At 44.1% G+C, this 15,920-nt stretch overlaps 2 protein-coding genes across 4 annotated transcripts in view; both read right to left on the bottom strand.

Moving 5' to 3' along the window:
* The window catches only part of MTMR11 (myotubularin related protein 11), a 262,554-nt gene that overhangs the window by 97,968 nt on the left and 148,666 nt on the right, over positions 1-15,920 (bottom strand). For both annotated transcript variants that reach the window (XM_086945377.1, XM_086945378.1), the window contains exons 3-4: positions 10,050-10,186; positions 7,941-8,013 (exon numbers count right to left, since the gene is read on the bottom strand). In XM_086945377.1, coding sequence (XP_086801503.1) covers positions 7,941-8,013; positions 10,050-10,186 — 210 coding nt within the window. The remainder of the gene's footprint in view (positions 1-7,940; positions 8,014-10,049; positions 10,187-15,920) is intronic.
* The window catches only part of LOC147677744 (uncharacterized), a 104,314-nt gene that overhangs the window by 23,660 nt on the left and 64,734 nt on the right, over positions 1-15,920 (bottom strand). The window lies entirely within an intron of this gene.

Here is a 15,920-nt window from a genome sequence, read left to right as displayed (position 1 = left end):
TAAGACAGGCAGTGCTCTAGGCAAGTTCTAACCCTTTGCTTTGTGTTTGAGCGGTGTCCCTGGTCTAGGCTGAAGGAAAAAGGTACATTTTCCTCCACTTCTAAATCTTAAAAAGTTCTCAAGTGCACAGTCGTGAGAAAAGAGTTTCCAGAAAGGTCAATCTCGAGTATGGAGTGATCTCCCACCAAAAGTTTTGCACACAGCCAGACGATGAGCAGAAATCAGGTCACAGTGAGGTCAGCATTGGCCATCCGGTTGGCTGAAGTTGCACCCATTTTAATCTTTAAGGACAAAGAGGAGTAATTTGACCAGCATCCATTCTCGTGTTACAGCAAACAAAGGATGGACGGAATGCTGACAATGCAAACATTCTCCCCCAGTCAAAAGATCTGGGTTAAATCCATTGTTCTTTTTCCCACTACGCTACCCAAGTTTGGACCTAGCCATATGCAAATCAGTGTTGACCCTGTGCCCCATGGGAACAGTCCAGACCGAACTGCCAGGCCTGGTCCTCCCTGGACCGGAAACAAGCATCCTGAGACCGGTTTCAGGGTATGTCATCCTTCTTCAGCCAGGCTAGCTTGAATCCACAGTGAGCAAGGGACCATTTGCTAGTCTCGTAAAGGCATTAATGCCCAAGGGATGTGAGGCATCCATTTTGGGCAAAAGACTATGCCTGCCATGTGCTTCTGGGTCATCTAAAGTTTACTCTGGTGTTTGACGGATAGACGGGCGCATTTGGCATTGCAAAAATCCACATGGGATATCATCTCAGCCACGATAATGCATATATTATGAGACAAGAAAGAGTTCCAAGGACTCGCCTGAACAGTTTTAGCCATGCATGATACCGTTCTGTGACACCATGGTTTTATTTGTAAAAGTCAGATTATAATGGATTAGAATTCCGAGGTTGTGCACACTCAGAGAAAGTTACTCGGTGTGCATTGACTAGTAAAATTATATTGTTTTGGATAAATTTATTGGGGCCAGGACCGCTAGAATAGGAAGACCGAATTATGTAGCAGAGGATGTGTTATGTGGCAAATGCCAGAAACCCTTAATTATGTGGAAAACACTGTGGCCGCAGAATTGCATAATTACAGTCGCTGTGACTAAGGCACGGCTTATTTCAGTGTCTTCAGTGCTGGATATGAGAGAGGGTGCTGGTTATTTAGGGATGGGTGCAAAATCACTCCTCAATCCAGAGGTGGATTGCAGTGTTGTTGGATTGTAAGGGGAAGCGTATGCAACAGCGGAACAAGACATGCACCAGTGTGCCCCATGAAGACAATGAGAAGGACTTATGGGATCTATGAAGAACTCGACAATCCTATTAATGATCTCAGTGAGGAATAGGGAAGGATCATTTTTTCACTTGTTGAGTGGTGAGCTTGAAATATTTAGCTGTCTTGCGGTTGCGTTTTATAACCTGTCGGACATTCTACACACCCTGCCAACAAGCGCAAGACCCGATTGAGAGGACTAACTGCACTGGGCGAGTTTCAAACCCCACTGGTCAAATGATCAGAGATCAAATGATTAAGAATTGATATGCACTTGGTGCTTATTGTACAAATAGGTGGCTATCGGAACAGCAACATTATTATGGCTAGTTACTTGCTCAATGACTGAGAATGTAATGTAAAATGTGGGAAAGTTTTATGTAGCAGATCAAGATATTAACATCTAGGGGAGATGTTACAAGCGGGTTGGCGTTCTAGTTTTCTCTGCAACATAAGATTACACGTTTCCAGATATTTCTGGGCACACCACCTGCTAGAAGGAGGTGAAACAACCCCTGGAAAGGGCTCAGAAATTGAAAAGCGTGCTGGTAAAGATTCAGTATAACTGATTGACATAAACATATTCCCCATTCGGGGTCCAACACTTGGAATGGTCCAGAAATTGTGTCTTAACATCACCCAATAACGGTTCGGTTATGACACAGATTTGACCAAACAACACATCCACTCTCTGACCCTTAAACTATGCGAAATTTCCCTGGAGGTAGAAATAGAAACTATTGGATCCTTACACATCCTTTCTCCTCTCCTGTGTAGGGGATACATTCATTCCACAGCTGAGTACAGGAGGCACCTCTAGAACGCAAATAGAGGGCTCTGGAACCTGACACCTCTGGAATGATAGCGGCACCTCTAGACTGCAATCAGAGGGATCTAGATCCTGGCACCTATGGAATGATAGTGGAAACTCTAGACTGCATTCAGAGGGATTGGAACCTGGCACCTAGGAAATGATAGTGGCAACTCTAGACTGTAATCTGAGGAATTGGAACCTGGCACCTAGGAAATGATAGCGGCAACTCTAGATTGCAATCAGAGGGATCTAGATCCTGGCAGCTCTGGAATGACAGCGGCATCTCTAGACTTCAATCAGAGGGATCTAGATCCTGGCACCTCTGGAATGACAGCGGCATCTCTAGACTGCAATCAGAGGGATCTAGATCCTGGCAGCTCTGGAATGACAGCGGAATCTCTAGACTGCAATCAGAGGGATCTAGATCCTGGCAGCTCTGGAATAACAGCGGAATCTCTAGACTGCAATCAGAGGGATCTAGATCCTGGCACTTCTGGAATGACAGCGGCATCTCTAGACTGCAATCAGAGGGATCTAGATCCTGGCAGCTCTGGAATGACAGCGGAGCCTCTATACTGCAATCAGAGGGATCTAGATCCTGGCACCTAAGGAATGAAAATGTTACATCGCATGCTATTACATCGCGTTCTATTACAAAGCGGTCGTTACAACGACTGCGTTGTTAGAATGTGATACCTTTACATAGCAAGTCATTAGATCGACTTGCTGTAGGGGGTGCGCCGGACTTAGGAATAGTATAATTTACTATTCCAACTCCAGGCTGCGAAACAGTAGGGCAGGTGTTGGAATAGTAAATTATACTATTTCTTAGGTTAGAGTGGCCCCTACAGCAAGTCAATCTAATGACTTGCGATGTAAAGGCATCGCATTCTAACAACGCGGTCGTTGTAATGACCGCATTGTAAAAGGAACGCAATGTAATGGCAGCGTTGTAAACGCTGTTTCCTATGGAATGACAGCGGAACCTCTAAACTGCAATCAGAGGGATCTAGATCCTGGCACCTATGGAATGATAGGCGCAACTCTAGACTGCAATCAGAGGGATCTAGATCCTGGCACCTATGGAATGACAGCGGAGTCTCTATACTGCAATCACAGGGATCTAGATCCTGGCACCTCTGGAATGACAGTGAAGCCTCTATACTGCAGTTAGAGGGATCTACATCCTGGCACCTCTGGAATGACAGCAGCACCTCTAAGCTGCAATCAGAAGGATCTAGATCCTGGCACCTCTGAAATGACAGCGGAGCCTCTGTACTGCAGTTCGAGGGATTGGAACGTGGCCCCTATGGAATGATAGTGGCAACTCTAGACTGCAATCAGAGGGATCTAAATCCTGGCAATATCTGGAATGACAGCAGAGCCTCTATAGTGCAGTTGGGATCTACATCCTGGCACCTCTGGAATGACAGCAGGACCTCTAAACTGCATTCAGAGGGATCTAGATCCTGGCACCTCTGGAAAGACAGCGACATCTCTAGACTGTGATCAGAGGGATTTAGATCCTGGCACCTCTGGAAAGACAGCAGCATCTCAAAACTGCAATCAGAGAGATCTAGATCCTGGCACCTCTGGAATGACAGCGGAGCCTCTATACTGCAATCACAGGGATCTAGATCCCGGCACCTCTAGAATGACAGCGAAGCCTCTATACTTCAGTTAGAGGGATCCTCATCCTGGCACCTCTGGAATGACAGAGGCACCTCTAAACTGCATTCAGAGGGATGTCGATCCTGGCACCTATGGAATGATACTGGGAACTCTAGACTGCAATCAGAGGGATCTGGATCCTGGCAAGTATGGAATGACAGCGGAGCCTCTATACTGCAGTTAGGGGGATCTACATCCTGGCACCTCTGGAATGACCATTACAACATAATGGGGTGACCCATACTAGTCCATGGACCTGGGTAATGCTCGGTATAGCTTTGGCTTGACTCGAGGAGTACAACACTGATCACGGGGGACTGCGCCACAAAGGCTTACTAAGATGCCTGTTAGACCTGTCAGCCCTAGGCTGGTCTTTCCCCGTTTTTTTTTCGCCCTTGCCTTGTTTTTTCCACCACCTTTTTTGCTGGACCTAGGTCTCTGGGCACCTTACCACTGCTAATCAGTGCTAAGGTGCAGGTGCTCTCTCCTACCAACATGGCTGCCACATGCCCCTTCTACTGCGGAGTGGTCTTTTTAGTAGCACCCTAGTAGCTAGGAGCTGGCTGGGACATTAAGATACTGTAGCAACACCAGCCCGCCATTTCTGCCCATAGCTAGACTGTGGAAGCTCCTGGAACCTTCCGGAATAGGGTAGGGGTCTCACTTTGCCGCCTTAGAGAGTGGTCACCTGACCTAGGGATATTTAAGGAAAGGAGGGAAACCTTTTTGTCAGTTGGGGCATCACTGGACCTGGAGGAACCTATGCAGGAGTCTTAGGCGGTAGGGCCTAGGGGAGGAACCTATACCACTGGAAGTGACTGGGCCTAGGCACTGCCTTCTAAGTTGAGTAAGGGACTCTACCAAACCCACTGATCTGGCCCAGCGTGGGGGGAACCCAGGGAACCACCTGCAGTGATCCGCAGGAACCTGCCTGACCTTAAGCCACCAACTCAACCCCCCTTATTACCTATCCCCCCCCCCAAGGAACTACCTGAGAAGGGCGCAGAAGCCATCAAGTGCCAAGAGAACCCCTATTCACAAGAAGGACTGCTGGGGGATCAACCAGGTATTAGCGCTGTACCATCCACGTGCTCCCCTGCTCAACCTGCCCCCCCCCCCCTGTGCTGTCCTGACGCAGTTGTGGTCGTGAACTACCTGAACTGCCTCCCAAGTGCTCTCCTACTGTGCCCCCTGAGAAGCGCTGTAACCCTCAGAACTGCTGTCAGTTCAAGCGCTGTGAGCGCTACTGTGATCCCTGAGCACCGTGCCCCTGAAAGCGCTATTTCCTTCACCGCTGTGGCCCGGGGTTACCTGCACTGCCCCTTGTCGTCTGGATGCCGTCTGGGCCTCGCGGACACCGCCGCGGCCCGGCGCTTGCCTATGGAGGTCCCCGCTGCGGTTTGCATCGTTACGGCGGCCCCCGGAGCCAAGAGAGGGCCTCCGTAGTGCCGAGTAGGCCGTGCTGGGCCCCGAAGCCGCCACCACCCTTACGTGACATGGGGCGTCTTCACGGACTCCGCCCCCGCCAGCGCCGCACTCCGATTGGCGCCCTGCAACCGTACCCCGCAGGCCGCTCTGCCATTGGCGGCCGCGGGCGCGCCCTGCCCTGAGCCTCGCCAGATTGGTCCCGGGCCCCGGAAGCCTGAGGAGGCCGGGACCAAGACCGGAGGGAGGTGCTAGGGGACTGCCTGGAGCGGGGGGAAGCCCAGGGAGGCCTGCCATACCAGTGCGGGGGCTCTGGAGAGAGCGCAGGCTCCCGCCTGCCCCCGCATCAGCCTGCACCACGCCGCAAGGGCCCCGGGAGGGCCGAAGGAGGTAATACTCAAGGTGGGCGGACGGAGGGCCTGGGACCACCACCCCATGGGAAACTGTTGTTGGCCCCGTTGGCCCCTTGTGAGCTGCTGAAGGCCTAGAGCCCAGGGACAAAGAACCAAGGCCCCTGAACTGGGCGTTAACTGCCATATCTGACTGAGTGGTGCTCCTAGTAACCCCTCGTTAGGGGACTGTTCTATACAACCTGCCTTAAGCAGAAGCTGAGAGGTAAACGCTGAATAGGCCATACTGCCTTTATGGGTTTTGCTTAGGACCATGCTGAGGTTATGCCACAGAGTTTATTGTGGTAATGGCTTATGAGACCCTGTTTTATTGATTCCACTGAGGTCCCAAGTTACTACTGAAGCCTGCCTAATAGAATGTTAAATGAGTTCTCCTTGAATGAATTATTCCCCTATGTTTTCATGATGAAATGTTGCCAGAGTCCTCCTGAAGCGGATTTACATGTGCCTACAATGAAATGTTACTAATGAGTTAATGCTGAATTGATTACCCTTAATGATTTGCCAGCCCTGAATTTGATCTAGATAAAAGTGTATTGATTTTAACAGACCAGCTGGTGTGGTGTTCTTTATTGCGTGTGTTTCCTGTCTCAGTGGGAGTGTGTGCTGCACTGCTACTTTACACCTAAGCTTTCGGGTGCCTTCCTGCTCACGCCAAGCTACCCCCGTGGAATTGGTGACCCCAGTTCTCACAATGCCTTAATACACCAGTGTTAGGATTCAATCGACATTGCTGCCCCGAATACTGCACATTACATTTTCAATACCTGTTCTAATTCACTGCTGCAATAATGCGGACCGCCACCTAAGGGGCTGTAACCCTGACTTTGCCTTGATACACGTTGTTTCCCCCCTATCCCCGTCCTGAGGAAAACCCACCTGCAGAGGATACAAACCACCCTCTATGCGCCAGGGTCGAAACGTCGACACTTTCCCCTAGTGGGCCTGTACCCAACTTCACCCCATCCCTACCTCTTTACAGAAGATTATACTCTGTACAACATCAAGAAAAGTACTTTCAAACCCACGAGAGACAGGCCCTATTGTAAAACTGGTGCTACTGTAAACCTCGACCAGTTTACTAAGGACATTACTATGTGTAATTGATTGTTTTAACTACTCTCTGATTTCCCTCCCTATATATCTGTTCTATTCTCACAATCACAATCCTTTTCCACACTTCCCGTGCAGCAACCCTCTTTTCTGTTTTGAAACATTCCCTACGGGGATTCCCTACGGGGATCTGTTATAATAACTGTGAGATTAAACAGTCACTATTGAAGCTATTTATGGTGCTTGTGTGTCTTTTTGAGGATATACTCACTTGAATTGAGAAACTACTGGGGTACACTTATGATGTGACTTGAGTTCTATGTGTAACATTTTCATAGATTTTGACTTAATGAACACCTTCCTAAGGAAATTAATCTATGACCTCTGGAATGACAGCATCACCTCTAAACTGCAATCAGAGGAATCTAGATCCTGGCACCTCTGGAATGACAGAGGAACCTCTAAACTGCAATCAGAGGGATTGGAACCCGGCATCTATGGAATGATAGTCGTATCTCTAGACTGCCATCAGGGGCATCAGGCACCTCTGGAGCGATAGCAGCACCTCGGGACTGCAGTCAGGAGGCTCTGGGTCACAACACCTATGGACTGACAGCGGCATTAGAGGCTCCTATACAAAACTGAGTGAGAATGGAACCTGTTTACACACCGCGTCTAATTACCACCTCTAAAGCACAGCGCACAGGTTAAGTCCTCCTTCAGGCCGTTCTTTATCCACAACTATAGAAGGATATGTATAACGAGAAGGCAACATTCCAAAGCAGCAATATAGAGAGATTATTAAGACACATAGAAAAATGCTGGAGGTAGATAAAACATATTAGCAAATGTACATGCATAAATCATGGCAGATGTGTTACAGCATACATATCAATACATACCTGGGGACTCAAATACAATTCAAGATACTGAAGCACATTTGATTATTATGATCTCTGAATCGGTAGCCTTGTGCCGGCAGTCAGACACCAATCTATACTTCCAGGTAAGTTGTAACCAGACAAAACGTGCACCCCATTATTTGTAATACAGAAATCAGCCAAACACAGATGCATCCCCTGGGGGTTCAGTTTGTATTAAAAAGAGAAACAGGCAAGTCAAGGTAATTTTTTTTTTTTAAAAGACATTCAAGTAGGATCCGAAAGAAGGGATGAAGTAGGGTGAAGTGAACATAAAATGGCTCCAAGGCAGGGATGCTGATGGACAGTCTCATCTCAACAACCGCACCCACCACTCCTCCAGTGGCCATAAAGCTCTCACCTGCAAGTATCTTCTCAATGCAGGGCAGGGCGACGTCATGCTCCCCGCTGAGAATGATGGTGCTGCCATTGTCCTGCAGGAAGAGAGAGACATTAATTTCACTCTTTGTACTCATGAAGCCTCATTGAACGCTCTGCCAAGATCACCTTGGATCTCTGAGGATCTCATTAAACAAACAAAGGAAAGTGACCAAGTGCATTTACTGGGCTTTTCATGGAAAAGCAGCAGGTTGAGGTGCAGTCCACGTTTGGGATCAGTGAACTAATGAAGACCATAGTTTAGGAAAATCAGTGCCTAGTTAACAGCATGTCTTATTCTCATGAATCACGTTGCCTGGTAATGGAGTAGAAACACAATTCTCAACAGGTCTTGCAATTTAGACAAGATTTGGGATTAGATGTAACAATTTCAAGGACCTCTGGAGCCATTTTGTCTATTTCAAGGCATGTACACTAAAAATATACATGTTCACATAAATGGCTGCTGAATTTATTCTGCTTGAAAAATCGTAAAATGGAAAAAAAGAATCAATTTGAAGAATTTCACATACATCCAAGATATATAACGGAAAGGTGAAAAAATGAGGCTAACGAAACAAGTATTGGATAAGCCCATATCGCCCACCTTTGAGACGTACTGAGTTTGTCAATGACTTTTAGCCATGCTCTACGCATCCCTGATGCTATGCAGCATGGTTAAATAAGAAATAAAAGGCTGCACCGTTTTGTAGGCGAGCGCACCACACAAGTTGTATTGGCAAAGGAAAAGAAAAATGCTTTTACGTGTTTTTTAAGTGCAGAGAGTGTGGGTGGGTAAAGCAAGACAGTGGCGAGGAGCTGAAACAACAGAGGCAGAGAAAGAAGGCACTGGTGCGGGAAGCAACACAGAGGATGGGTGTGAGGCATCACTGAAGGCAGCGGTGGAGAGAGTTTTGCGGGGTGCCAAGGAGAAGCAATGGCGACAAAGAAGGAGGGCGTGTACATGTGGAAGCAACATGGATGGTGGGAGACAGAAGCAAGCAAGGAAGACGGAAGAAACAAATAGCGAGATAGCAACATGGAGCAGATGGGGCGAAGCACATGGGCAAGAAAGCAATCCGGAGAACACAAGATTGCGGGCAACATGGAAGGGACAGACAGAAGCACATGTACGGCTTGAGCAACACAGTGTGCAGGGGGAAAAGTACAAAAGGCAGACAGTAGGAAAACCGATGCACTCTCGTGGAGTGCTAAACCAAAAAGAAAAAAGTAGTGCTTGATAAGCAAGCAGTGAAAACATAGAACCCAGCCAATCGAAATAGATTGTAAAGAGGATATGTACCATGGAAGGGAAAAGTTCAAGACTGTCAATCTGTAACACGTATAAGAAGCAGGCAAATGACAGTAACAGGGAAGCTGACCAATGGTAAGTATGGTCAGGCTCCAAGCCAGTCTAGGTTCTTGATAAACCACAATATTTCTTTCGCGACCAGATAGCTGTGCTGCCTGGTAAGCTTGACCTAAAAATTACTTCAAAAGTCGAGCTCAAGGATAGAAGCAGAATGAACTAATGTAGAATCAAAAGGTTCTTAGAAAACACAGCAGAAACCCTGTAAGCACATCAGTAGACTTATTCTAAACAGTACTTAAGCAAATAATAGCATAACTGGAAAAAATGTTTAGCAGGATTTGTACAAAGTACGTAGCTCTGTGTAAGACCTACAAATTAAAGGTCGGATCTAATGGTGATTGAATAAGTCATCCTTCAAAGATTTATAAAATCGCGATCAATAATTTGGATAATACGAACAGCTATTAGACAATTCCCGAGAGACAAATTCATTTTCTGTTTTGTAAATGGCTTCATTATTATTATTTGGGGTAGTCATTGTAGTAGTGTTGTTATTGTTATTATCAATATTATTTTTATTACTTTAAATTCCAGTTTCAGAGGATATTTATTTACTAGTCAGCTCTCCAGAAACTAGAAATTTCTGAGAGGAGTATATTTAGATAGATTAAGGTTTGTAACAGATCTCTTTCCAAAAACATGCAGATACATAAATTCTAAGGACATTGCAATATAAATTTGAGGAAGGTTGAAGACACCTCGAGCTGGCTCGTCACTCACCTCGACTGTATGCGCCCGCTCTGGCCGGAAGGCAACCCTCAAGTTGGTGCAGCACAGGGTACCTGGAACAAACCCGCTGCTGTCCTTGTATGAAATGCTCTTCCTTACATTGACGGCCACCTCATAGACATACTCACCTAAAAAAAGAGAAGCATGATGGTCAAAATTTCAGGTGGCACAGAGATCTACCAAATATATGTAACATTTATGACAATGTTGAGAGTAAAGATTCCTGATTTATTTTCTTCCTCATATACCCTTGCACAGGTGAAGTCTGAGTTACATGAATAACAATAATGTAAGCCATTCGTCCACTGCCCGCTCTTGGAAGTGGAGAGGGCGCTCGATATGCAGAACAGCCATGTTTCCAAAAAATAATGGTTGGATCTAGGCAATACAAAGTAGACCTACTTGAGGCACATTCAAATGCTCAGCTCCCTGTAGTACTCACCCAAGACTGCCAAACCTCGGACCTAAGAACCATTTCACAGCTAAGTAAAGCTTTCATTGCCTTGAGTCTGGGGTAGGGGATTGGGGAGGAGGTGCTTTGGTAAACCCGTGTGAGGATCTCTTCCGTGGAGCTGCACATGAGCTGCCTGTACGGATACATGTACACTGACAGAGGTGTGTGTGTAGCTCTAAATATCGAAATAGCAAAGAACGATGTAAATCAGGATTGGAGTGGACTGAGTGTGTGTGGGCCCAAGTACTAAAATTACTGGATTACATCAGGTCAGCATTGATGGGTTTTCCAGTGAAAGATAATATCCAGGAATGGTGTAGGTCAGAGTTGAGGTGCATAAGCGCAGTTGTGTTTGGGTGCAAGGTCTGGTGTAGCAATGGAGCTACAGATTTGGATTGTGGTGCAGTGACTTTGTGGGTCACTTAGTACTGGGAAGCCCTTTGGGGTAGCCATGTGCTTTATAAGTTACAATAACATAACAAAAGATAACATAAGATAACATAACTTGTCATCTGTGTGTCAGTGGTAAGAGTGGACCAATGCTGATAATGCTTTAAGGTTATTAAGGCCATTCTAGTCACCTGCTTATGGTGCCAGAGCATATGGCAGATTGTGACAAATGGTCTCAAATGTTTTTGGGCTCGGTGGAAGACAGTTCAAAAGTCAAAGCACACTTTTGCTTGGCACACTAAAAAATCTTGCTCTAGGCTCATAACTAATATTCATTAAGCAAAGATAGGAGAGGTTTGTTTGGGTGTCAGAAAGCAGCTGTCTAGCCTTATCTTTATTCTATGTAAGCCAGGGGTCTCCAAGCTTTTTGTTAGAAAGAACTGGTTCTGATCCAAGAAAATTGTCATAAGCTACTGCCTTATATACGATACAGGATAGGAGTTTTTTATTATCCACTATTTGTAAATAACATCTCATTAAATCATTTTGCTGCTAGCATAAGGCACTTTTAGTTTTGACGGTGGAAAAATTTAATGCACTTTATATCTTGCTGCTAATAGCTGAAGTCGCTTTACCTTCGTGGCTGAAAATCTAATGCACTTTATATCTCGCTGCTAACTGCATAAGACACTTTTAGCCTTGTTGTTGAAAATTTAAATCACTTTATATCTTGCTGCTAATAGTTACAGACAATTTGTTAGAATGTTAATAATTGTTTGCTTCTCTTTTTTCCTGCTAATTGGCACTGAAAATTTACTAATATCTGCCGCTAGCACAATGCTCATTAATTTAGGTGTCGTGAGCACATCGCACTTTATTCAGTCATGGTTGACTGGTACTGATAAATGGACAAATTTGTGTTTAGCACAATGCATCTTAGTCTGCAACTGGAAAATTGCTAAACATGTTGTTTAACTAATGTTAAGGCATTGTACCTGTATATGTTCAATCAGACCTGATGCTTGATATGTATTTTCTTTTTTGTAATGATTTTAATTAATCAACAAATAAACTACTACTACCTCTACTACTGCCTTATATATGGATTAGATACCTGCATAACAAGATCAAGCCGGTTAAAGACTGTGGAACTATGTGGTCTGCAAGGACCAGTGTTGTCCCTTTAAACTTTTGTGAATCATCTGTGAGAGGTATCAGTGGTTTTGTTGTCTCCTAGTCGGACAATACATGGAATTACACTATCCTCATTATGAGAGCTTGTACCCAAAATACTTCAATTTTTCTGGCTAATGCCCTAAAATCCATTCATTGATGTCCAGAAAGTGGCACTACCTTAATGATATAAGATGAAGAATAGGTACATGCCCACTTCATAGTGCTTTACAACTTAGCATACCATTGCAGCCATTCCCATCCTATAAGTATACCTCTTGTGCAAAGATGAAAAAAAAACTAATGAATGAAGATTGCTTTGGGAAGCTAAGTACCTCTAAAACTAAGTAAAGGAAGAAAGAAACAGATACAAGGGAGGGAAAGAAATAGGAGAAAGAAGGAAAAGGAAAGAACTTGAGGGAGGAGAGAAAAAGGAAATTATGAGAAAGAAACCTGAAAAAAAGAAAAGGAAGAAAGGAGAGAAGAAGGAAGGGAGAATAGAGGGACAGTTAAGAGGGGGAGGAAAGCAAAGAGAGAAAGTAAAGATGGAAGGTGATGAAGGTATCAAGAAAGCAGAGAAAAAAGAAGGGAAACGAAGGAAGGAGGAACAGAAAAAAGAACAAGTGAGAGAAGAAAATGATAGCGGGGAGAAAGAAGACAAGGAATGTTAAAATGAGTAGAATAGAAAGGGAAAAAAACAATAAAGCAGAGAAAGGAACGAAAAAATGGACAAAGAATAGACGTGATAGACAGTAACAAAGGGGAGATGAAGAAAAGGAAAGGATAGAACAAAAATAAGAAAAAAGTTAAGAAACAGACAGGTGCAAGAGCAAGCAAAGGGAAAGAGTAAGATAGGAAAAGAAAAACAGAAAGAAAGAAAAATAGAGAAACAGGGTAAAGAAGGTAAAGAAAGGATCCAGAAGAAGATGAAGAAAGGAAGGGAAAGATAATCAGAGGAAAAAGAAAGAGAAGAAATAGAAAAATAATTCATAAAAAAATGGAAAGAACAAGAAAAAAATTGGAAGAAAGAGAAAAAGAAAATTTAAATGCAGTGCAACTCTTCTCCAAATATTTAAGTTCCCATTGACTTTAAGGTAATAATCCACTGATTGAATCTTGTCATCAGGCATGCTATATGTTTTCAAGGTGAAGGTTTTCAAATAGTGTATGCTAATGGTAGGTATGTGTTAATTAGTTATTTAGTGCTCCTTATAAGCAACATTTATTTTAAATTCATAGATAGAAGACACTCCTGCAGTCATCTTTCTGGGCCTCACAGCTCCATTTCCCGAAATGGTGTGACACGCTCCAAGACACGGTGGGAGCTACCGGAGGCTTGCAATTGACCTGTTGGAGACTCCTGATGTAAGCGATACGGTGCAGGGTACAAATGTTTAATATGGTGAGCCTTGCTAGAGACACATTCCGACTGTCTGGGCCAGAATGTTACTACTTTCGAAATCATGAGTTGTCACCTCGAACGCCAGGTGACCGCTCCATTTCTCATCCCTAAATCGAAATACGTTGGTTCTTTCCTCAAATTCAGCTACAAGAATCATGTTATAGGACAAACGTATATTCCCCTTATGAGTCACTTCCATCAGAAACTCAAGAACATTTTTCCGCGCCAAATTTACCTCTTTCACCTCCAAGCCAGACAGAAAATGATGAAGTTGGAGATATCTAAAAAGAACCCTGACAGGAAGAAGTAGCTGTTGTTGTAGTGCCTCAAAGGAAATCAAAATAGTGTCCTGATGTGTGAAGTCCGGAGCTCCTCCAACAACTAAGCGAATTACAATAAATAGGTAACGCCAAGTGCGTACACCCCAATGACGTATACTGAATGTAAAGAGCAATGCCAGGGAATAGGTTTTTAAACAGGCACATATTTGATGATAGGCCTTGAGAGTCTTGAATCTTGTCCTCTTAAAATAAAACGTATCAATAAACCCTGACTATGGTTTAAGGTCCGGCCCCCAAGGTAGATCATCAAAGACAATTGATCCCAAGGGCCACAATCCCCTACCCAAAACCATAGTAAGTCAAAAAACAAAGGTTGCCGGATAGTAACTTCGTATTGCTAGTAGGGACAGTCCCCCTCTATCCAGAGGAAGTTGAAGATATTGTATCTTACATCGCAGCTTTTTGTAGTTCCATATGAACTTTTGCCAAAGGGCTTCAATTTTATTGAAAAAACCTTGAGGTATAATGGTTTACATCTAAATAAATACAAATACTGGAGTAAAATGGACCATTTTAATAAGAGTACACCTCAAAATAAGTCCCAGATGCAAACTATTCCAATTGTTAAAAGCCTCTATAGATGGATTATAGACTTTACCATAATTTAAATTAATAGCTTCCTCCAGTCATTTGGTCAAATCAAGACCTAGGTAGGTTGCTGACTGACTCATCCTCATATCAGAGTTAATTGTACAGACATTTGAGATGACCTGGGTCTTATCAGAGTTAAGCTTGTATCCAGAAACACAACAGAACTCTATCGCCAGTGAATCAATCGCCCTCAATGTAGTGGCTGGAGTCGATGTGAAGATGGCAACATTATCTATGCAAGCTAAGACTTTACGTTTTAAGCGATGCAGGTGAAGTGCACTGATAGAGTCCATAAGCTGCAAGGCCTGAAAGTAAGGTTGGAGATACAGCGCAAAATGTTATGGTGATAAGGGACACCTCTGCTGCGGGCCTATATTGACTTCAAGGGCTCCTATAATTTATCATCACAAAAGATCCTCGCAATAACCCCCCATACAGTTGCTTAACTCAAGTGATAAATGCAGAGCCCAACCATGAACTACTCATAACTTCCAGGAGGAATTGTCAGGAGACCCAGTTGAATGCCTTTTCGGCACACCAACATGATCATTCCAATGGGAGCGTCTTCCAGTGACGCTACCTCCAAGGTGATTATTGTCATATTAGCATGAGACATTGTCTCACATCCCAGAATAAACCCATGTTGCATACGGCCTACCAAATTCAAAATCACTGCAGATAATTTATTGCCTCAAATCTTTTTATAGATCTTTGAGTCTGCGTTGCTCATGGATATTGGCTGACAAAAACCACAACCCGTTGGATCTTTCCCTTTCTTTGGAAAGATGACAATTTTAGTTTCCCCCATGAACTAAGAAAATTGGGGGATTAAAAAGACCTTGGAGGACTGGTGCAAATACCCCTGAGAAGGCTTTTATAAAATTCCAAAGAAATGTGATCCAGCTCAGATGCTTTCCCCTTCCCCTGCCGACTGATAGTCAGTTCCGCTAAGGTGATAGCTTCATCCAATTTTTCACACTGTAATTGTCTCAATTTTACGATAATTACATTTCTCTATATATTTATTGATGTCTTCTGAAGAGGAAACACATTCTTCTTTATTGAGTTTCAGTGAAATTTCCTAAATTCCTCCCTAATTCCCATCTGTTCTACAATTGACTCACCCTGTTTGTTGACAATTCTATGAATGAGATTGCTGCTTACAATGTCCCTTACCTTAAAAGCGAGTAAGCTGCCCATCTCTTCGCTGTTCTGAAAAGATGACATTTGCCTGGCTTGGATCTTTTTATTACCCCTGTCCAAATATTTTTCTTTAAAGCTGCTTGCAGGACCTGCTGCTGGTTTTTATCAATTGAAATAGTTTGCACCTGGGACTAATTGTGAGATGTAATCTTATTAAAATGGACCGCTAAAGCTCCTTGGCAATCTTGATTAATTATCTTTAGGGCCAATCTGGCCTCGATCTGGGTAAGAGCGTGATTTCTCGATGTACCAGTTTTTCTGTTGGTGTATAAAATAAGTCAGCGTTCACCCCCTACAAAAGTCTTTAA

Source organism: Lissotriton vulgaris, chromosome 12, assembly GCF_964263255.1.
Source record: "Lissotriton vulgaris chromosome 12, aLisVul1.2, whole genome shotgun sequence".
NCBI lineage: Eukaryota > Metazoa > Chordata > Amphibia > Caudata > Salamandridae > Lissotriton > Lissotriton vulgaris.
This window is presented reverse-complemented; position numbering and strand designations above follow the sequence as displayed.